The sequence below is a fragment of the Triplophysa dalaica genome, chromosome 13, assembly GCF_015846415.1.
Source record: "Triplophysa dalaica isolate WHDGS20190420 chromosome 13, ASM1584641v1, whole genome shotgun sequence".
NCBI lineage: Eukaryota > Metazoa > Chordata > Actinopteri > Cypriniformes > Nemacheilidae > Triplophysa > Triplophysa dalaica.
Window position 1 is genome coordinate 2,059,990 of NC_079554.1, and position 22,360 is coordinate 2,082,349.

General features: G+C 37.4%; 2 protein-coding genes across 2 annotated transcripts in view; one reads left to right on the forward strand and one right to left on the reverse strand.

Moving 5' to 3' along the window:
• Nucleotides 1-15,721, forward strand: part of LOC130434077 (disks large-associated protein 2-like) — a 66,447-nt gene extending 50,726 nt beyond the window's left edge. The window contains exons 7-12 of the mRNA XM_056763970.1: nt 3,069-3,421; nt 6,057-6,142; nt 6,629-7,032; nt 7,161-7,252; nt 8,777-8,933; nt 9,452-15,721. Coding sequence (XP_056619948.1) covers nt 3,069-3,421; nt 6,057-6,142; nt 6,629-7,032; nt 7,161-7,252; nt 8,777-8,933; nt 9,452-9,663 — 1,304 coding nt within the window. The 3' untranslated portion in view covers nt 9,664-15,721. The remainder of the gene's footprint in view (nt 1-3,068; nt 3,422-6,056; nt 6,143-6,628; nt 7,033-7,160; nt 7,253-8,776; nt 8,934-9,451) is intronic.
• Nucleotides 15,722-17,114: 1,393 nt separating this feature from the next.
• On the reverse strand, nt 17,115-18,204 carry kcns3b (potassium voltage-gated channel, delayed-rectifier, subfamily S, member 3b). The gene is given in 4 exon segments (XM_056764694.1): nt 17,115-17,629; nt 17,632-18,002; nt 18,004-18,057; nt 18,059-18,204. Coding segments are annotated over 4 exon segments (1,086 nt in total).
• Between the last annotated feature and the right edge of the window lie 4,156 nt (nt 18,205-22,360).

The following is a 22,360-nucleotide window of genomic DNA, read 5'->3' on the forward strand; positions in this document are numbered from 1 at the left end:
CATGTACAAGTAGTTCACAAGCTCTGCTTTAACACAAGCAAAGACAAAACACCCAACACATTATCACTGCTATATTCTCAAGTGTGTTAATTAGAGTGTAAACTAATAAAAGGTTCGATTTTTTCATGTGTCAGGATTCAGTCTGAGGTTTCCCCAAGTCAATAGAAGTGACTTTTAATGTGCATGTTTGTAATGCAGAACACAAGTGCACTTTATGATATTGTTAATGAAGGAAATTAGAAATGATGTGAGGAGAGCATGTGCTCATGACAGATAGAGAAAAAGGCTGTTTGTAGTTATTGCACTGCAGGTACACTCAGATCAATATTAAGTTAGAGTATTAACTGATTTGCTTGATGTTTTAGTGGGGCTGAAACAAGCAGATACTGTATACAAAATTCTCCACTTCCTGTTTTATGAATGAAACAATAATATCAATCCAGCTCTGTGACAGAAAGAATGTTGTTTCTCCTGCTCCACTATTGATTCACGGTTTTGATAATACTTGCCATCTTTGTCTTGCACATGGTATTCTTGGAAATTTCCCACGTTTCCAAGAAACCAGATTAATGGACAGTCCATTTTTAGTACAGGGGTCTCTCACTGGGAGAAGAACTAACCCAAGTGCTATTACCAAGTTATCAGGTTGTTTATTTGACCAAAATGACAAAAAACAACACAAGAATATTGAAAAACTCCTTTCATAAGGGGTTTGCATTAAAGTTATTATCTGTAGATGTGTCTCTATAGTTTCTATTGCTTGTATAGTTAGGCTTGTTGACAACTTGGGACTATCCTTCATTTTTCACAGAAGCTGGTTGTCTTACATTTCAGAAGATTTCAAATACAAATTAATATTGACCTTAAATAATGTATATGTCTAAAATTACGTATGAGCTACCATTTAAATGTTTGGAGTCTTCTAGTGTCACTTTTCTTTGTGTTATTCAGCGTCAGCAACATACTGTCCTACTCACAAAGCTGATGACTTTCCAGAATTTGGAGCTTGGCACTTGCTGACTATATATGCAAATTTATATCACTTTTTAATGCAATTAAAAAACGGAAATCGTCCAGCTGCTGGGGACCAGCGAAATATACATAAATAACCATTTTGTTCGAGTAAAGTAACATGGTTTACATGTAAAATTGTAGTCTTTTTCTGTTATTTTATGGGTTTATTACCATATTTCACTGTAAAAAATCTCTTAAAAAAACAAAATATTCTGGTGGCTAGGGCGCAAGAAAAAAACTGTACACTAAATTTTATTTTTACATAAAAGTAAACGTTGTTCTTGTTTTTCTTAAAAATTTGTTAAGTACAATACATAAATGTGATTTATGTAGATTCAACAAGGTTCCATTTTGACACTGTGCTCATTCTGAGCAGTTTTGAGATATTGAGCTTCAAAGATTTTGCATTCCATTTAACAAGATAGAACCGTTTCAGTTTTCTAAACGTCCCTAAATCTGTATACAATGTAAAGAAAAAGCATCATCAAATTCAAATAAATTGTCACAAAATAAGAACATGATGTGAATAACACAATTTTTTACACAAATGTCATATAGAACCTTAAAACTGCATGGCGACAAGTTGTCAACAATAACAAATGTGAACAATATTATGAACTATTAAAGTCGCCATGACCTGGATGTCCCGATCGTCTTAACTTCCTTATTCTGACGCAGTAGAAAAAAATATAGAAGGAGAAAAATAGAGGGTGTGGCTTAAGTATTTTTTCCACTGCGAATTGATTGGATACAATTTGTTTTAAAGAAATTGCAATATTCCCCAAAAAAAGAATTGTCATTTTTTATTTCATCGTGTTAATAAATGATGAAACATATTAAGTCCGTGTTAGCTAGTGCAACTAATAACGATAAATTGAAACTATTGATTATTATTAATTATTTTTAATATTATTAATTTTGCCATTGCTGGAGCTATATTCCTTTAAACACATACAGTATTTGGAACACATTCATAAGACTATATTTCTTGACATTTTTTACCGTGTTTTACTCCTTTTTTTACCAATAACTTGTTCATTAGGTGCCAACATATTAGGCTTTTTAGAATCACATTTAGAAGATATACTATATATTATTTACCTGAGTTTAGTGTCTGCAAAGATGAGTCATTTAGTTGCTATGGGAGATATAGTTTAATATCTACTGATGAAGTGTTCAACATGAGTTATGGCAGAGAATATCAATACAGCCGGTCATGAATGGATTATTGTTTTCCCCACTTACACAATCCCACATGCTATTTTTAGATCTGTTTTACTCCTTAGTATGAATCACACGACTCTCTCTCTCACTTTCTTCTCTCCAGCTCATGACTCATTCAGCAGTTTTATAACAGGCCACTATTTGTAGCCTGAGCGTTTGGCACATTCATATGTAAATTACTTTATTTCACTCGCTACATTTAACCATAATAAGGTGCTATATTTGCCACACATTGTCAAATACAGATGTACTGCAGGCGCTGCAAAATCACACAGGCTTACAATTCATCTAAAGGTGAAATGTGTCATTTCTGGGCCACGAAACGCAGTTGAAATAATATTTTTAAACAGGCTCTATTGAATACCCCCTTGCCTCCTCAGCTGCTGGAAAATTACATTTTTACAGGATATTTTTTACAGTGTACTGTAAAGTATAATTATTTGTTTTTATTTTTTGTGACGTCTGTCGAGCTCTAAACAGAACCATGTGAGTTTCCTAAAGTAGTTCAGATCTCTGCACTACTTGTCTTTTGAAACTATAGAAGTTTTTGTGTAATGAACAGACCAAAAATGTCATTATCCACAGATAAACCTGATACCAATGAACAATATATGGTGGCACGTCATCTTTTAGGTACATGAGACAACTATATTTCCAATTTACTTCCAATATCACTACACAGAACTGCTTGAAACATTATGCCAAGAACTGATCTTGGCAGCTTATTAATAAAATGAAAATCTCATAAAATGCGTAATCTCGCACCTGTCACATCTTTTCATGAAAATGCTTCATATTCCTTCGAAGACTGTTCATCTGTTCCTTTCTAGCGGCAGTGACTTATACACCCGGTTACAAGAAGACACCTCCTCCTGTACCTCCACGCTCCACCACAAAGCCGCTGATTTCCGTGACAGCACAGAGCAGCACAGAATCAACCCAGGACGCATACCACGAAGGCCGGATTCCACGTGGGGGGCTTTGGGCACCGGACAGCCTAGGCCGGGTTCGTTACAGCTCCGTCGACAGTCTGGACAGCACCAAGGCCGTCACCCTAGCCACGGATACCAAGCGGCTCACATCTGCGGGGAGTTACAGCTCTGTGCAGACCTGTGACAAAGCCATTCTGGTGTCCAAAGCTGAGGAATACCTCAAGACCCCTCGCTCTTCCATCGGGATACAGGTCAGGCCTCACCGTGGTCTTTTGCTGTAATATACTTCATCAAGTCATAATCTACTAATTAGCTATGCACTGATAATACATTTCTCCACTGATGCCGATGGCTGATTATTCAGAGTGAAATCTGCCGAGACCGATTCTGAAGATTAAATTACTAGTAATACTGAACATAAAACTGGTGATATTTCTTAACATACTGTATTACACAGAGCACAAATTCATTGCATTTTTCTGTCCTCTATTAATTGACAGGATATTTCGGCCCTGATCATCGGCTGTCTTTAAACTATCGGCCGATAGTGTGAGAAATTGCTTTTATAGACTGATACCGATTATTGGCCGATATATCGGCGCATCTCTTCTACAAATATCAAACGTTCAAACGAATTCTGTGATATGTTATTAGTATTAGTATATTTTTACTCAAATAGCCAAATAGGCGATTGTCTTCTTATTGTAAAGGCAATGGCTTTGTGTCTCACCTGGAATCCAGAAATAGCCAGTTGCATTCAGGGAGTGATTCAGCCATCCTGAAAGTGCACACAAAGACTCCTAATATGCCCGATTCTCTAGCAGAGAGGATGAGATTGCAGATTGACCCTAAACAACAAAGATTAATGATGCTTTCGCTCTCTGCGGACATGACCAACAGTCAGCCGCAGTACACATCTGTCCACACAATGAAAACGTTACACCTATAAAACTACGGATCATTAGCATTCTGAATCACATCACATGAATGCTCCAATGGCTTATTTAGCTCAATCTGGAACTCATTACGGTTTACCATGTCAGAAATTAACCCTTATTGTTAAAGGAATAGTTTATCCAGACATGAAGTTCACTCATTATTTTCATTTGTTTAATAATAAAATGGCGTCATCTTACCTTATTAAACATTTCATTAGACCAAATGATGTCCTTGGGATGATAAAAGTCTTCTGAAGCAAAATGATTCGTTTATGAAAGAAAAACATTCATATTTTGAGTATTTAGTAATGGGAATGGAACATCGGGTATCCATGGCAACATACAGTAAGGTCAAATATGGCAGCACAGCGATAACTTTGTCTTGTGACTGGCTGTCATGTGCACATTTTGTCTTGAGACATAAAAGAATAAATAAAATTCAATGATTATAACATGACATCTTATTTAAACATAATTATTAAAACTCGATTATCAAAAAATCTTTTTTGAGTGAACTGTTGCTTTAAGGTTTAATATTTGCCAACTGGAATTTTTTTACCCATAACTTTACTGTGCAATGTCTCATTCCCATAATGACCGCAGTAGCATGTTGTCCTTTTAATGTTAAATACTTGATTTAAATGAATACATTTTCAATCTCAACAGTAATGACAATTACCTATTACATTTCACATCATATTAGCTGTGCACAAGCCCTCTCGCTCTAAAACAGTGAGTATGGATATTTGACAGCTACAGGTCACTACCATCTCTGCATTGGAGACACTACATCCATGCTAAACAAAAGACCTGAAAAAGAATATTTGAAATGCACATTCTTGCTGTGTTATACTAATATTTACAGTTCTCAGCTCACTATTGTATATTCACTACAACTATTCGAAGCACGACTATTCTGACAGAAATCAGAATCCTTTTTTCTATACAAAGTAAATTGGGCCATGAGATATTTTGGATTATTAAACAAATGATACAAATCAGAGATGCTTTTTGCCCAGTCCCTCAATGAAATGTAACGTTGAACCAATGCGCCCAATTGCATCAATAAAATGCATTTTGAAACGTGATAAATTGCCAAACTGCTCAACACACACAACTGAATCCATCATCCATTATGTTTTGATTTAGGGTCTATAATCAGAATCAGAATGCACTGGTACAGGATTCATACATTTGTATGCAGAATCTGGAGGAAACATTGAAATTTCCATTGTGCCCTTAAGAAGGTTGAATCAAGAGTAAGCTGAGTTAGAGTAAAACCTAGGGAAATTCATTTGGTTAAGAATGTTTTTTACAATGACTAAGTAAAGAATAAATGTGTGCCTTCAAGCCTTCCACAACACATTGTATTGCTTTCACACTGCAATGACACTTCTATTATTAAACGCCAAGCACAGCTGTGAAACTCTTGTTTTATCTGTTAGGTTTTCTTTTATTCTACTGCCGTTGTCTAGGTGTCTTGTCTATGGCATCCCATTGCAGTATAGAGTATGATAAAAAGTAATAAAATGTACAATCTCTCCAAATGCCACCAGATGATCAAAGTTGCCTTAACATTTCGACATCTTCTACTGACATTTGGACCATGTCAAGTGCAGTGATGACGATGGCTTAAATACCTACCTGACCAACATTTACCACCATAAAACAAAAACTGCATTGAATTTTGCTTTCAATTTTGTTTTCATGAACACGCTGATAATAGGAATTTTGTCTTGACAATACTTTGTCAATACTCTGTCATTTTGAAATGAATCATACAAAGAGTATAAAGATGCAATTGCTGAAGGTGCCGTGTTTGTGCTTGGCCCATATTTGGTGCCTGCAGCTATATTATGTTACTGCTCTGGTTCAAATGCCTCAAATACCTTTAGTGTTTGTAATATATTGTTCACTCACTCTATTGCTTTACTCATAAATTCTTCAGGTGGAAGCGGCTACAGACTCTGAAACAGACAGTAAAGGTCTCCCACAATATCATTCTGTAGGCATCCAGGTGGAGGATGAGAAGCGGTAAGTTTACTAAATAAACACTACTTTCAAGCTATATTTTATTTGTATTTATTTGTATTTATTATTTAAACCCTACTCGGATCTTTACATGAAAGCCGGATGTATTTTTTTCTTGTATATTATTCGTTTACGAAAATTATAACTATTAAAACATTTCTGTTTACTAAAACCAAAAAAAGGCCTAAATATTATGTGAAAAACTGAAAATAAACAAAATTTTAAATTGATGCCAACTTTTTGTCATTTTACACTAAATGTCATGAAACTAGTACAGGAGTAAACAAGGTCATTGCAAATGAATAGTTATTTATAGACCGGTAGCTCAGTAAAGCAAATAAAGCTGAAAAGGTTGATGAAAAGGTAAACAAACATAGTTAATATGGAAGTAATTAAGCCCAGCATTCCATTTTTATTTATTTGGAAAACACAAGGGACATATTTCTGAGGATTTACTTGCTGTTATACCTGCTGTCTGTGCTCTTTCAGACTCGGGCGCTTCAAACGATCCAACAGCGTGACGACTGCAGTTCAAGCAGATTTAGAGTTGGAGGGGTTCCCTTCCACAGAAGACAAGAGTCTGCAATTTGGAGGATTCCAGCGGCACTCCGAACCCAGTACACCGACACAATACAACGTGGTGCGAACCGTACGGACGCAGGGTCTCTTCAGTTACCGCGAGGATTACCGACCCTCCAGTGGGCCGTCCAGCCCGCAGCCCGAACCCTGGCTGGTGGAACCCTCTCACGAAGCAGCCGAACCCGGCCGTGTGTCGCCCCTCCGGCGTGACGGCAGCTGGTTCATGCAGCTTCTCCACAGTGAGACCAAACGCTTGGAGGGCTGGTGTAAAGATATGGAGCGTGAAGCAGAAGAGCATGACCTGACAGAGGAGAGTAAGTGGGCAGGACATCACAGAAACATACAAAACTCATCTTACATGCACACACAGTTATGAAGTGATGAAGTCAGTAAATTTCACTTCTTTTAATTTCAATTTTGATAATCTAATAATTTATTGCAGTTCTTGGGAAGATCCGGAGTGCCGTGGGCAGTGCTCACCTCCTCATGTCCCAGAAATTCCAGCAGTTTTACTGGTTGTGTCAGCAAAATCTGGTATGTTACATTTCTGCTGTTCCCATGAGATAAACATGAATGCTTGTCTCTAACACATCTGCCAATGTGACGTTCTGTCAATACAGATTCATTATGCCGTTTTAACAGACTATATATCAAAATTTGTTTATAAACGTATGCAATTGTTGAATTGTCAGTTATATTTTTGTCTAAAAAAACACACTTCATGAGATGTTAGTGTAATTGTAACTGACATGTCTGTGATTGTTAGGTGTTCAAATGGCTCTTTAAATGGTTTGTTTATTGTCAGTGTTTGTGTGCTCTCTCTCTCTCTCTCTCTCTCTCTCTTTCTCTCCCCCTCTCTCTCTCTCTCTCTCTCTCTCTCCCTCTCTCTCTCTCTCTCTCTCTCTCCCTCTCTCTTTCTCTCTCTTAATTAAAATAATTAAAGGAAAACTAAAATAACTGAACATTTTACATTTTAGAAATAAACTAAAATAAGTTTAAGGCTTTAAAATTATAATCATAAACAGAAAACTAAAATAAAAGTAAAATAATCTGGTTACACTTTACAAGAAGGTCCTGTTAGTGGCATTAGTAAATGCGTTAGCTAACATTAACTAACAATGAACAATTTAGATTTTCAGCATGAATTAATCCTTGTCAATGTGGTTCATGTTAATACAGCTTTTTTGTTAGTTCACGGTGCATTAACTGATGTTAACAGTGTAAACAACATTTGATTTTAATAATGTATTAGTAAATGCTGAAATTAACATGAGTTAATATTTAAAAGTGCTGGAGAACTGTTGTTCATTGTTGGTTCATGTTGGCTAATGCATTTACTAATTGTTAAGAAATAGCACCTTAATGTAGTGTTACCTAATAATCTTATATGTCAACATAAAAAATGTACAAATAAATAACATTATGACATAGCATGTCATAACTATAACATAACTATAATAATAATAAAGTTTTAGAATTCTGAAAAGTTACAAATACTGATTTTGAAATATTTTACAATAGATTTTGTTTGCTAGTCATTATTGAAATGTAAGTAAATCATTAATATTAAACCTGTTAATGTTACATTTATGTTATCTAATTTACAAAAGAATGTACTTCGTAAAATGAGTTGTAAATTATAGACCTAAAGATCTGTATTCCTTTTCTTCTTTTTTTATTTTTAAATGAAATACTGGACATATAGACATTTGATTTGTGAATATGCGCATAGTAAATTGAACGAAAAAATGTTTGTACTAGTGATCTAAGACAGCTGGATAGCACATTTATTTCTAAAAGTATTTTGGTATTTTATAGTGCTGTTTTAATATAAACACCAACCGTGTGCCTGTAATATAGACTGTTTGTTCAGAGTAAAGTTGGATTACAGTGACCTCTGCTGATGGATCTCATAATTCTACTTTTGTGTCACAGTAATAAACAAAAGTGATCAGCATTATTATTTGATTTCTCATGTTGTTGTTTTTAAGTGCTGGGATGTTTGCTTTGCAACTGTTTATTACTGATGTATTATATTTTGGGTGTGGTTTTGTGCAGGACCCTAGTGCCATGCCTCGGCCCACGGCTCAGGACCTGGCTGGATTTTGGGATCTCCTGCAGCTCTCCATCGATGATGTCACTGCCAAGTTTGATGAGCTGCAGCAAATCAAGAGCAATGATTGGAGGATACTAGAGAGTCCAGAGAAGAAGGTCAGTGCACCATCACTGACTGTCAGTTCAAATACTACAGAAGCAAAATCATTTTCTTAACCAGTAGTTTTGTCTTGTGTGCCACTAAAAATACAGAAATATTCCTAAAGCAATATTACATAATAGGACCTAGGACTTATTTTCATTCCACTGGCTAATTGTTTTTTAAACATGTTAATTATGTAAAGGTTTATGCTTGAAATAATATTAATTATTATAAAAATGTTAATAATTATAAATAACATAATAGATCATAATAAAATATTTTTTACAAATTAAATCAGAGTAAGGTAATGTGTATGTTAACTGATTTTTAACCAATTAAATAAATAAAAATAATAAATACAGATTGTTGCTTTCTTATATTCATCCTTTTTTGTCATTAAAAATGTAGCTTCGATATTATTACTGAAAAAATATCGATACTTTTTGTTTGGGTTGTTTTTTTGCAGTGAAATTTGATGATGAAAATATGTCAATATTAATCAACGAATGTTAAAACATGTGCCCTCAATTTTTTAGGAAAGAAATGGCCGCCTCCTGTGTCGAAGAGGCCTCCTAAAGGTCGTGGCATCATGCGCGAGCGCTCCTTAGACCTGCAGGACCGTCAGAGACAGGAGGCTCGCCGCAGGCTTATGGCTGCGAAACGGGCTGCGTCATTCCGTCAGGACTCAGCTACGGAGAGGGCCGACAGTATAGAGATCTACATCCCAGAGGCCCAAACCCGCTTATGAAACTCACACGCGTGCGTCCAGCTACGCCAAAAACGCTTCACCAACAGGGTACATCCATTCTGCTCCATGTCAGACCTCCACCGACATGCATCTGACGTCCTTCACGACGCACATCTGGCGTGAGCTGAGAACAGTGGTGGATTTATATACAGTATATATATATATGCCTCAATGCAAACGGGTCACAGCAGCATATGCACTGCAAGACCTGAAGCTACTGCAGGCCGGTTTTAATTTGAGTATGTTTAGAGGCGGTAACAAAGCATAGCCTGCGGCGTAGTCACGGAAACCAAGTGAATTCTTTCCTATTGGCACAAAAATAAATGTCACAGCATTATCAGTTCATCTCAAATAGAATACGCAAGAAAATGACTCTAAACGTAAATTAACATGGTCGGTTTAGATTTGAAATAAGAAAAATTAGGATTACACTTTTGAAAATGAAATGACGCAAAGTCTCTTTACATAACATTGTGCAAAGCAGGTGTAATTCTATTGCATTTCCAACGGAAATGTCGATCTGGACCCTCACGATATTGTTCCCGTGGCGATTACATGAAGGTTTTGCTTCTGGCATTTTAGGGCTTGACAAAGGGCAAAAGTTAGGTCGAGTCCCGGACTAATCTGCACTTATAGATCCTGTGATTCTATGAGTCAGCCCATAAGATAGGCCTTGATATCATTCAGTCATACAGTAAAAGCTTCGACTCTCATCGCCCGACCGTCGGTTTCACACTATAACATTTACAGAGAAGTATTTATAACACCAATCTTCCTCAAGGTAGTCTGTGACATATAAAGGTGCATAAGAAACTTTAATAATATTACTGTAAATGGTGCTGCTTTATACTCTAAAACGTAGATGCCCCTTCCTCTCCTTTCTGCACGGCACTATGAACCACCTGTGGACTTTTTAAAGGGAGGTTTAACATAGTGTCTCAATGCATAACGGTACTGGTAGAGAAAAGAAACACGTTTCTTTTGTGTTGGATATTTTTTGTATACCACACTTTTCAGCATTCGCACAAAATGCTTTACGACTCTGAGGCCGAGACCTTTGTGTGGGACAGAGGGAGCTGGTTGGGCGGCAGCAATTTTCTTTTTATTTCTCAAAGAAACATTAGTTCGCTTGTAAATACGACGGTTGCATTTATTTATCACTTTACTGGCACAACGTTGAATTGTAATTTCCCCACATCTGTGCATAACAAGGATTCAGATGTTCGGCTCCAAGCGTAACGTCCCAGGTCATCTGCTACGTCGCTAGCAGTGCTGTTTATTCTCCTCTAGCGTAACTGCAGCTTACTGTACACTCGTAAAGGCAAAGCGGGCGGCAATCCCCAGCTTTTGAGCTATTTCCTTTACCTGGCAGCCTTACAGCATCTTAAGCAAAAAGCCTTGTGAATGTAATGCCCTGCTCTTGCAAAAAATGAAACGGTAAAGGAACGCCAACAAAGTTTTCATAGTGGAGGTCAACTCAGTCCAAACCGTTGTTCGTGGAATAGCGGATGTATTCTGTAGTGATCTTACAGTTGGGTTAGGAGGATACAAAGATGATCATTTACTCACCTTTATGTCATTCAGACACTTTTGAAAACATTTGGTCTTTTTTAGGAAGGAAGTAAGCCTACAATAATCTATAAACTGTTTTATCGGACACATGCGTCTGGCCTGAAGTTACCTTTCAGTTCGTTGATCGGTCTGGCTAGTGGCTAATAATTTTACTGTTCAATTTAATTGAATTTATATAAATAATATTAATATTTTATTGTATAATAATTCTATTAAATAAACAATTTGTTGCATTTTACTGGAAATTAAATGTATTAAATAACTTGCAACTTTGTTGCAACCCAAAATACTACTCACTGTCTAGACATACTTTTAATTTGCCAGATAATGTAATTTACTTGATATTTATTTTGCTTGTTATCAGAAATAACTCAATTTTGACCACAAAAGCATGCGCAATAACGTTTGTATGTTGTTGCTTTAAAACCATCAGTACTACTTCAAACATTTACAAAAATGTTACCCTGCACTTAATCAAACTATAACAATTTATTTTCTTTTCACCAAGTGTATTTGAGAGCTTGAATTCTTACTTTAAGTCCAGTTTTGGCTCTGCTTCTGGAAGATTTGAAATTCAAGCCTTTCATCATATGAAAAAACGTAGAAATTCTGCTGTTTAAAATGAATTTTTGTTAAGAATGATATTAGGGTGAGTAGATAGGTGGAGTCTTTGTTTACTGGACCATCTTTGGTCCTACCTTCACTTGTGGTCCATAGCTTTGGGGACCCAGCAAAAAAATAAGATGTTGAATAAGAATACAGTGGAGGTGCCGGATGAGCAGCAGAAATGTGATGATCTCTTTAAGAAAAATAATGTTCAATAGGTAGTGTAGTGTAATGATGTTGTGGCTCAGTATTGCTGTTGTGGTTTTGAAGAGCGTTAAGAAAAAAAAAATTACAGAACCAACCAGAGCCTTCCAATTGGTACAGACCGAAATTTGTGGTAAAGGTGGAAACGTGTTTTTGCAGACATCATGCTAACAACTGCTGCTAACAACATACAAGTACAGTTGCCATCTTGCACATTTTATAGAAATACATAACGGTTGAAATGTGACATGGAACAGATGTATTTTTCCTAAATGATTTGTTGGATATTTATGTCTGGACAATTCATGTTTATAAGATTAGCCCTATTTAAAGAAAAAGAAAAAATTCTACCATTTCCCCAAGTTTTTACAAATGTATTTATTTTCTCTGTAGAACACATAAGGTGAACTAAAAAAGTGTCCTGACCTCTTTTTGCATATAATGGAAGTCAATGGGGACTGGGGCTGTCACATAAATGAATGGGGACCTAGGCCGTCACGTTAATAATAAAGTCAATGGGGACTGGCTGTCACATTTCAAAAAGACAAAAAGCACCATCAAAGTATAAAAGTGCTTGAAATGATCCACATTATATTAGCTAAACAAACAATAACTTCATTAAAGCAACAGACTAAAATTGGCATGAAGGTGATTGTTCTTTTTCCAGGTACTGTCCCTTTAAGAGTACATTTCCCAAATCCTCAAACACAAACGTGAGCCCTGTTTTAAGATATCGAACAAAGAATATTGTGTTGGGGTCGTTCTGAAAAGTTGTGATATAGATGTATCGCTGCTTTTGTAAATGTAGTTTTAGACATTTCAGAAATGGAGTGCCATCGCTTGACACGTGCCATGTGTCTGACGTTTTTTATTTGAGAAGAGATCTAGCAGATTTCAGTGATTTATAAAAGGTGGAAACATCCATAGGTGCCTTATAATCAGTGATGAAGACTTAAAAACGACTTGCATGAAATTTAAGGACTGGTGTATTTTTTCACGTGATTTGGGACGTTTCATGCATTACAGATCATTTTAGAGCCCGGAGGTGTCGATGCATGACCGGTGGATCATTGACCAGCAGATGACATTTGACTGATATTGTGAGGATTTGAGTTTTATGTTTTGGATTATTGTGTGCAAGTTCTGTGTTTGAGCAGGACCGCGTGATAGTGACGTGTCGAGTGTAAATATTGGGAAATTATTGATCCGTGTGGAAGCCGGGCTGTATCTAAAGGATTCCCGGACCCTCCGTCTGTACAGTATGGTGCTCTGGCCTACTTAACAAAATGTTTTGTTGTGGGGCCTTTCCAGAATCCTTTCCAGCCTACACCCTGACAGCTACAGCCGTGGATTTAGGCCTAAAGGCTAGTTCACATTGCCCAACAAACGTGTATCTTCTGATGAGTTTGTCTACATTTTCGGGCAGCGTGAACTAACCTGAAGAGTTATGAAAGCACTTCAGTTTTGACTTCTATCATTCTATACGACAGACTCAAGAGGGCTCGTTCATCTCTACAAAATCTAATACAGCATAAGACCGACGCTCTTGGCCAGCGTCACGCTCACATACTTTACCAGACTTGCCAGAAGGTGCAATAGTGTATAAATACATGGCAGGCACGTGGTGTTATTACCTCTTAACGTGTGGTATCAACGGCAGGACGCTAACGCGGTCGGTTCGGAGCAAACAGAGCGATCTGTCCTGCTTTTCTACTATGCAGCAGCTCTAGTCGGACTTTCTGAATTTCAGAAGAGACATTTATTAACGGAAACAAATTTTTATGCCCATTTATTGTGAAAACCTTTTATTAAGGAACAACTTTGCAACCCTGCTGAAAAGAGTTTGGTACTGGTCTTACTTGTGGATCTTCATTGCTAAGCTAATGAAGTCTGGTTTAAGGAACAGTTCACCTTAAAATAAATCTTCTGTCATCGTTTACTCACCCTCGAGTTGTTCCAAATCGGTATAAATTTCTTTGTATTGATGAACACAGAGAAGACGCTTGTAACCAAACAGTTCTGGGACACCATTGACTACCATAGTAGGAAAACTGACAGGTATGTAGTCAATGGTGCCCCAGAACTGCTTTCCTACATTCTTAAAAGTATCTTCTGTTTTGTTCAACAGAACAAAGACATTCATACAGATATGGAACAACTCGAGGGTGAGTAAATGATGACAGAATTTTATTTTTTGGTAGAACCGTTCCTTTAAGTTGGGACACAATGCAAATCTTTTTAGTTTCCTGATGGCAAATAAACTGTAAAACAAATTCTTTACAAACCTTATGCCCTTAAAATATTCTACTTTGCGGCCGCCGATGATATCTAAAACCACATGTCAAACACTGTACATCATGACAAAAAAAACATGCCACCTGAAGTTTACCGTTCTGCAGGGAAGCCCTTTAATATGTTTCGCTAGTTTACGATTCTCCTCTTCGAGGGTCAAATCCTCCTAATGCAACGACGGCTATTGTTCTATGAACAATGCTGCCATTTCTTTTACTGAAACTGAAAATGTGAAACAATGTAAACATCCATGAATGAGACGTTTGAGAGGTTAAAAACTGGTGCTTCAATTTGTCAAAGAGTTGGTTTCATAAAGGCGCGGGCAGGTTTTACCACGACAATCAAAACACACACATAAACACAACGTGGTCAGTAGTGTAAAGGCCTACACTGTAGTGTACACCTTTGTCGCAAATTTCTTTTCTGGCATAACCGTAATTACAAAATAACCGCGTAAATTATATACCAATTGCTCTCTTCCCCTTCCATCCGTTCATTTTTATTCAAGTTATTCCAAGCTTCTCTGTACAGAAATCGTGGTAGTATTGTAGGCAGCTGAATGCGGTTTGGGCTGTGTAGACGTTTGAATGTTTCGCTGCCTGTCCAGCAATAACCTGAAGGATTACATGATCATGACGGACATCATTTGACATCCTTGCTTTACTGGTAGGTTACGTATAAAAGTAATGATTCCTCATTTAACGGATGCTTTAAGGATGATGGGGTTTCTCGGCAGATTTATTTCCCCCGAAAGGTTTACCGTGACCCCAGAATAATAAACATTTTGTTTCCCATGGTTTATTTGTAAAGGGGAGGCATTTTCAATTGTTTTACAGCACATCTCAAGTAAAGTGGTTGTAATATGTGAGACCTCTCGTTAAGTATGAAATAGGCTATAATAATGAGTTGTTGACTTCCAACTTGTTTTGAATCATTAAATATATCAATAACGAGGACGAATCTAATGCCAAATATACATTATTTATTTAAGAAAATACATATATGAATAAATGAATATATGCCTAGTTTAAATAGGGTTTTAATTTCAGCTTTGTCAAGATTATTTTAAAGATATGACAGCATGCAGGATCGTAAAAAAAATGAATGTATGATTTGATGTTTCATTGCTGTTAGTTGTTTTGGCATTTTACAAATAGTTTGGTATTTGTACGATTAATTTGGCTTTTTGTTTATATTTTTTTCGGGTCATATTCATATCTATAAATATGAACTGTTGGGGTTTTTGGCAGATGAGGTTTATGTGAAAGGTTTGTCCTTCCTCTGCTGTCTTAGTTTTGCTTCAGTATTTTTCCTATTTTCAGATTTGATCGATCTGCCTCTTTGAATAATTGAATATTAACTATGATCAATTGTTGTACATAGAACTCCTATTAAACTTTTTTGAAGAAAGCAAAGTATTTTGTGGTTTCCTCTTGTTCTGCCTGCTTTTCTTTGATCATTTGACCATAAAGTGTGCCAATTTTAAAGGAAAAGTGATCCACTGCCAATTCCATGTTTTTTTTTCTATTCTACAGTCTGGAGTTGACATGTGATCAAGTGATTGGAAAATGTAAAATTGTTTTGTCATGGACCTCTGAAAAACTTGAATCTGATTGGTCAGTCATGCTCTTCTACAGTCATTTATGCAGATATAAACATAGCTGTGCCAGTTTAATGTCTTAAGGATCTCTTTCTCTCGAAAATGAATATTTCATGTGCATTAGAAATGAAAATTCACATCAGGAACCTGATCATCATGTCCAGGTTTATTAGATTATAACTTTGCTGTATATATTGCTGTTATAAATGTCATGTGTGTTTTTGGTAACATGAGGATTTAGGATCTCCTGCATCATATTTCTGGTAGTCACAAGAAAAAAAACATGACACTTTTGTCAATGGCTTTGTTTTAAAGAGAAGCTTACGTGACTCCGGAGCACAAAATTTAGATTTATGTATCACCCGGACCCCTTAATAAATGAACTTTCGATTGATGTATAGTTCATGAGGATATGCCAATATTTGGCAGAAAAACTATTTTAAACTCAGTAATGTGAGGTTGCAAAACAAAAAAACTCCTTTAAGTCGTCCATCAGAGGCGCTGTAGAAGGCCATTGCTAAGAAGAAACAGGTTTGTTTTAACGGTCTCTATTTTCTTTCCGGCGTAATTAGGCCTCCGTTGTGGATAGTAGATGAACCCCAAAGCAGAAATTCTAAGCTTTATGGGTTGAATGACCACAGTTAGAAAGAAAACTATTGGAAAACACGCTATGCCACAATAAATTGAAATCCAATTCATAGCCTTTATATACAATTTTTCCTGATTTCTTTTTTGTGTCTCTATCAGTTAAAATAAAGCTACCATAGAAATTATAAACTTTTCATTCCATTGTAGGCAGGCAAACTTACAGGATCAGCAGGGCATCAAATAATTATTTCCCTCACTGTATCTTCATGGAACATGAGGTTTAATCAAAGCGGTGGGCATCTACTTCCAAGTGTCTTCAATGCGAGCGTTTGCAGAGCTAGCCTGGGTAGAAAATAGCCCATCAGTTATTGATTTTGATGTAAAAACCACGCGAACGTCATAATTCGACCTCATATAACAGAATAAAACAATAAGCAAGCCCAGTTCATCAGACCTTTAATATCCTAATGATTTTTGGCATTAAAAAAAATGTGATATTTTTAAGCCATACAATATATTGTTGGCTATTGCTACAAAAATACACCTGCTACTAAGGACTGGTATTGTTGTCAAGGGTCACATATCATAACTAACTTATTAAAGCAATTGGTAAGGTGGCAAAGTTTATTATGATGCACCTTTTTGCATTATTTCTCACTAAATATTTAGAAAAGTTGTTCATGATTGTGGTAATGGGTAAGAAAACAACCAGCAGACCACAGAGAATGCAAAGGCTAGCTACTATTCTCCCGGTCGCTGTCTGTGGATACACATCTCCGTAGCCCACTGTTGTCATGGAAACAATGGTCCACCACCAACAATAAGGAATGGAAGACATCTTGGACGAAGCGTCCTCCTTCTCGGTATAGTAGATCAACGTTGAGAAGAACGATATTCCAACGGTAATGAAAAGAACGAGAAGATCCACCTCATGGTGGCAATGTATCAGCATTTCCCCCAAGGCTCTCATGCCTTCTGAATGTCTCGCGAGCTTCAGGACCCTGAATGCCCTCATCAACCGGAGAACCTGAACCACTTGTCCGATATTGACTAGACCTTGGGTGTCCTCCGTGTCCTCCTCGTCCAAACCTTCGAAGGCAAGGATGGCAAGATGGAAGTAATGTCGATCATATCCAAAGGATCTCCCAAAAACCTCCACAGCCGAGGAGCAGCGACCACCCGCAAGGCGAACTCCACCGAGAAGAAAATAATACAGATCAACTCCAAACAGGCCAGTGCAGAATACTCGTTATCAATGTGCCGGAATTCGGACACACTGTGGACACACATGGCCACGATGGAGGTCAGAACGACCATGACCGAGCACAATGCGACGCCTTTCGAACTTCTGGAGTAATTGGGATCTTCAAGTGTTCGCCACAGTAACCTATGTATATCTGAGCACCACGTGCCCTCAAAGTCCATATCATCCTCGATGACCAGAACCTCTCTGGACGACGCTTCACGAACAGACCAAGTTCTCTTCCTTCTCGTCTTTTCGCTCCAGAAACCAATCGAGACAGCAGGCATGCCTCACAAATGCCCCAGTATTCCATCTCCTGCATGAAGCAAAACACACAGAGCTCCTCCAAAGTGTGAAAGTGCTGGATACCTCCAACGTTGATGTTAACCAGATCTTCCTCAATGCTCTGGTGGTAAAAAACTTGTCCATACACCATGATGGAGGCACTGCTTCAGTCTCTTCAGAACACGTGGAGAAGATGCCCTTGTGTTTTCTAAAAGAAATGGTCAAAAGTATAAAGCTAGTTATGTAAACAATACTCAAATCATGACTTAACAAAGAACAAATCACATCAAATTTTGAATAAAATGATGTATGTTGAAAAAAAATCTATTATATCTAATATATCTAAGATATCTAAGATATATTACCAAGAGTTTGGTTCCAAAATGAGATAACTCCCCTAACTCTAAAATCATGCTTTGTTATTGTGCATTCCAATTAATATTAATCAAACTGCAGTTGGTTTGTTTCGATTTAAGCCATAATAACTCAAAACATACAGCGAACTAACACAAACTAACACAATAAAACATAAGTTAAACATGATAACGTTATATAAAACATGATTCTTTAAAAACGGAGCTTTCTCATTTTGGAAGCAAACCCTTCATATGTAAAACATTGGTTAATCAATGAAACAAAACAATAAATAAACCTAACCCTTTAAAATCATTGATTTGGTTAAACGTTTGATAATTATCCCTGTTATTTTGTTTAATCATTGCCTACAGTATATGTCTGACAAATCAAGGTTAGATACAAATCAAGATATGCAGAAAATGGCGTTATTTAGTATGAAGACCAACATCAGTCAAACTGAATAAAACTGCTTACTGTGCAATAAACATAACGACATAATGTTGACAGTTAAAATGCATTAGTTAGGCTATACAAAACGTAAACCTTAGACCATTGTGAAACTCAAAATGATTTAGAAACAAATGAATTATTATTCTATACAAACAAACAGACACACAGAAGTTGCGTGTTTACTTGTTTCTCAAACTTCTCAAACAGACTTGATATTGTAACGTGTTTCCCATTCGGATAATCTCGAGAAACAGAAATCAGACAAAACTCAGAAAGACAGATCCATGAACACGGTAAAATATGGCCTTCCCGTGGGCTCGTTTTCGAAATGAACGCCCTGAGGGTGTCCAAATAAACAAAGTATATACCAGTGGCGGCTGCTGATCTTTTAAAGAGGGTTAGAGGGAAGCTCATTTTCGGCCTAAATCTTAAAATTGTCCATTTATTTATATGTAAATTCTGCCCTACGTTCCTTTTCCAGTGACTTGACCAGTGTCCTCTCAATGGCCAGCACAGCTAGGCTGCTTAAACGGCCTTGGCCCATTGTGTTACGGGTGTAGGACTTGAGCCGCTTTAAACAGGAGAAGCTCCTTTCTACACCTGCAGATGTAGCTCCAATTGTTGCCACTAATGAGAACAGTTTGTAAAGCTGAGGCATTGCACTGTCTAACTCCATGTCTTTAAGGAACACCAAGTAATCACACAGCTTTCCCCCGTTACTCTGCAAGTCCTGATCTGAATACAGGACTTGAAGTTCAGACCTCAGTCTCCCTGAATCAAACTGATGGCCATAACTTTTCAGGACACTTTGGAAGGCCTCCTCTGGAAATGCTTGTCTCATGTCATCAAATTTCCGTGGATTGACTAATTCTAAGAAAAGCATTCTTTCCAAATTTGAAAAAACGTCGAGGAATCTGCTCCAAGATGTTATCAAGGATGGCCATGTACAGATTTCTGTAGCGCTCTTGGGGATCCTGCATTTGAGTCAGACGGCGCTTTCTCATGGGCTCATCTCTTGGGTCTGATGTGAGATCTGCTGCTTTGGCATAAACAGCTTGGAAAGCCCCCTCTAAATTCTTCTCTTTGACAAATGCAAGAAGAGACTCAATTCTTTTCTTGCAGTAAAGAACATCCATCGCTCTCTGCTGGATAATATCAAAGACCACATCAATCTCAGAGAAGATTTGTTCATATGTGTACAACATGAACACAAACTCAAAATTATCCAGTTTCCTCACAAAGCCTTTGGCACAATCCAGTGTATCAACATCCATTGTCGTATCTGCAATGATGTTATCAAATGTCTGCAGGAGGCCATCATAATTGTTTGCCACAGTGCGCACTATCCGTGATGTGAAATTCCATCGAGAAGGAGCGTTTCTGGGCAACCTTGAGCAGACTGCAGACTCCAGAAAAGACGTCCTCTTTGTGGATTTTGAGAAAAATGTGGCAAACCCAGAGAGTGATGCAAAAAACATTCTGCACTCAGGCAAGCATTTGGCCCCCTGTGACAGCACCAGATTCAGTCTGTGTGCATAGCAATGCACAAACATAGCACTGGGGGCTATTGCTTTCATTTTGGCCTGCAGACCATTGAGAGCTGAAGCCATGACAGCAGCCCCATCATAGGTCTGTGCCACAAGCTTATCCTTAAAATTGTAGCCCTGCATGTTCTCATTTAAAACATCAAAAACGGACTGAGCATCTCGCCCCCCAGAAACATCAAAAAATCCAATGAAGCGCTCCTGAATTTTACCTGCACTATCCACATAGTGAACAATGACAGAGAGTTGGGCACAGCAGGATATATCAGTGGTTTCATCCACCTGCCATCCAAAAAAGGGAGCATCCTGAATTTCATCTCTGATCTGATCAGAAATGGTGGCTGCAAGAGCAGAGATCAAGTCATTTTGACAAGTCATATTTAGCCAATGTTTCTGTGAACTCCCTGTAATTTCCCTTGTTGGATGATTCACTACTCTCATCATGTCCCCTAAATGACAGCTCCTGCCGGCAAAGTAAGGATGTCACATCAATAAGGTGGTTTAGGAAGGCCCTGTTTTGTTTAACAGTTTCATTATGTTTAGCCACTTGAATGCGAGCACCTTCATTGATTGCATGCTCAACCCTGATCCTGCCCATGCAACTTAATCTTGCACATGCACTCACATGTTCATTGCTATTTTCATGCCTTTTATATGCCCTGTCAAAGTTTGACAGATCTCCAAACCCCAATTTTGACCAAACAACACATCCATGAGATGGTTTCATCAAGAGACATGGCCAGCAGTACATTTTCTTTTTCACAGCACTTCCAGTCAGCCAGCTAACTTTGTCATACCAGGAGAGCTGAAAAGACCTGTTACTTTTCTCTATCTTTTGCACTAAATCAATCTTAGGTGTTGATCTGCCCTGCTGTTTAATTCTAAGTTTCTCCTCATAAGGAAGACTTTCTAATGGCTTTGCCAAAATCAGGTTGACAATATTAGCACTGTCTGCCATCGTGTGCAGTTTGCTAGCTGGCTAGTTCAGATTATATGAATTAATGAACAAACGATCTAATATATATATATATATATAAATATATATATTTAACTCAACGGCAGGAAATGTGGGAATTATGTTAAACTGAAACAATGAATGTGGTGTGAAATTGTGTGAAATATACGATGAAGGTTGCAGCAGTTTGTCTTTCGACTACACATGTAAAATCCGCGATGGGACTGAGTTGGAAATGGAGACACAGAGTGATACGCGTCATAATCTGAAGACCACGCCCACACCAAACGTCTCTTTGGATATCGAGAAGCTGCCGCCCAGTGGCGGAGCTAGAGTTTAATTAATGGGGTGGCAAGGGGGTGGCCAAGGCAATTTCAGGGGGTCCACAGACCACGGCAGAAAATGTGTGTGTAACCCTGACCTGTGACATATGTACAGTATACAAAACAGCTGCACAACTTAATGGCATTAATTTAATTCTGAATGTATTTGGATTAAATACATTATAAAATATAAATAATGAAAATGTTGAAAAAATAGTTTAACCATGATAACTTGCTTAATTTAAACAGGAGCAAAGCAGCACCAGAGGTGTCTTTTAAGTGATGTGGATCAGAGCATCTTACATGTTTGATAAACACTCATTCTATGGGACTGCAAGATTATAACAAAATCATTGCTGCGGATTATTGCCCCTTGATGTTTCTTGATCTAGATTATTACTTTCAGATAGTATTATATTGTTCATGATTACAAGCTACAAAACAAGCTGAGAAGCGTTTATGAATTATTGAATTGCTGTTTTATTGCTGTTTTAATTCTCTAAATCTAAGGAACATAAACATCAGTTATTCAAACGGGAAATATATAGAAAACAAACAAAAAACTAGAGCTGCACGATTCTGGATAAATTGAGGATCCCGATTTTTTGTTTCAAATAGAGATTGCGATTCTGAATGATGTCTAAAAGTAACACATAATTTACTAGAGGTTCTGACGAA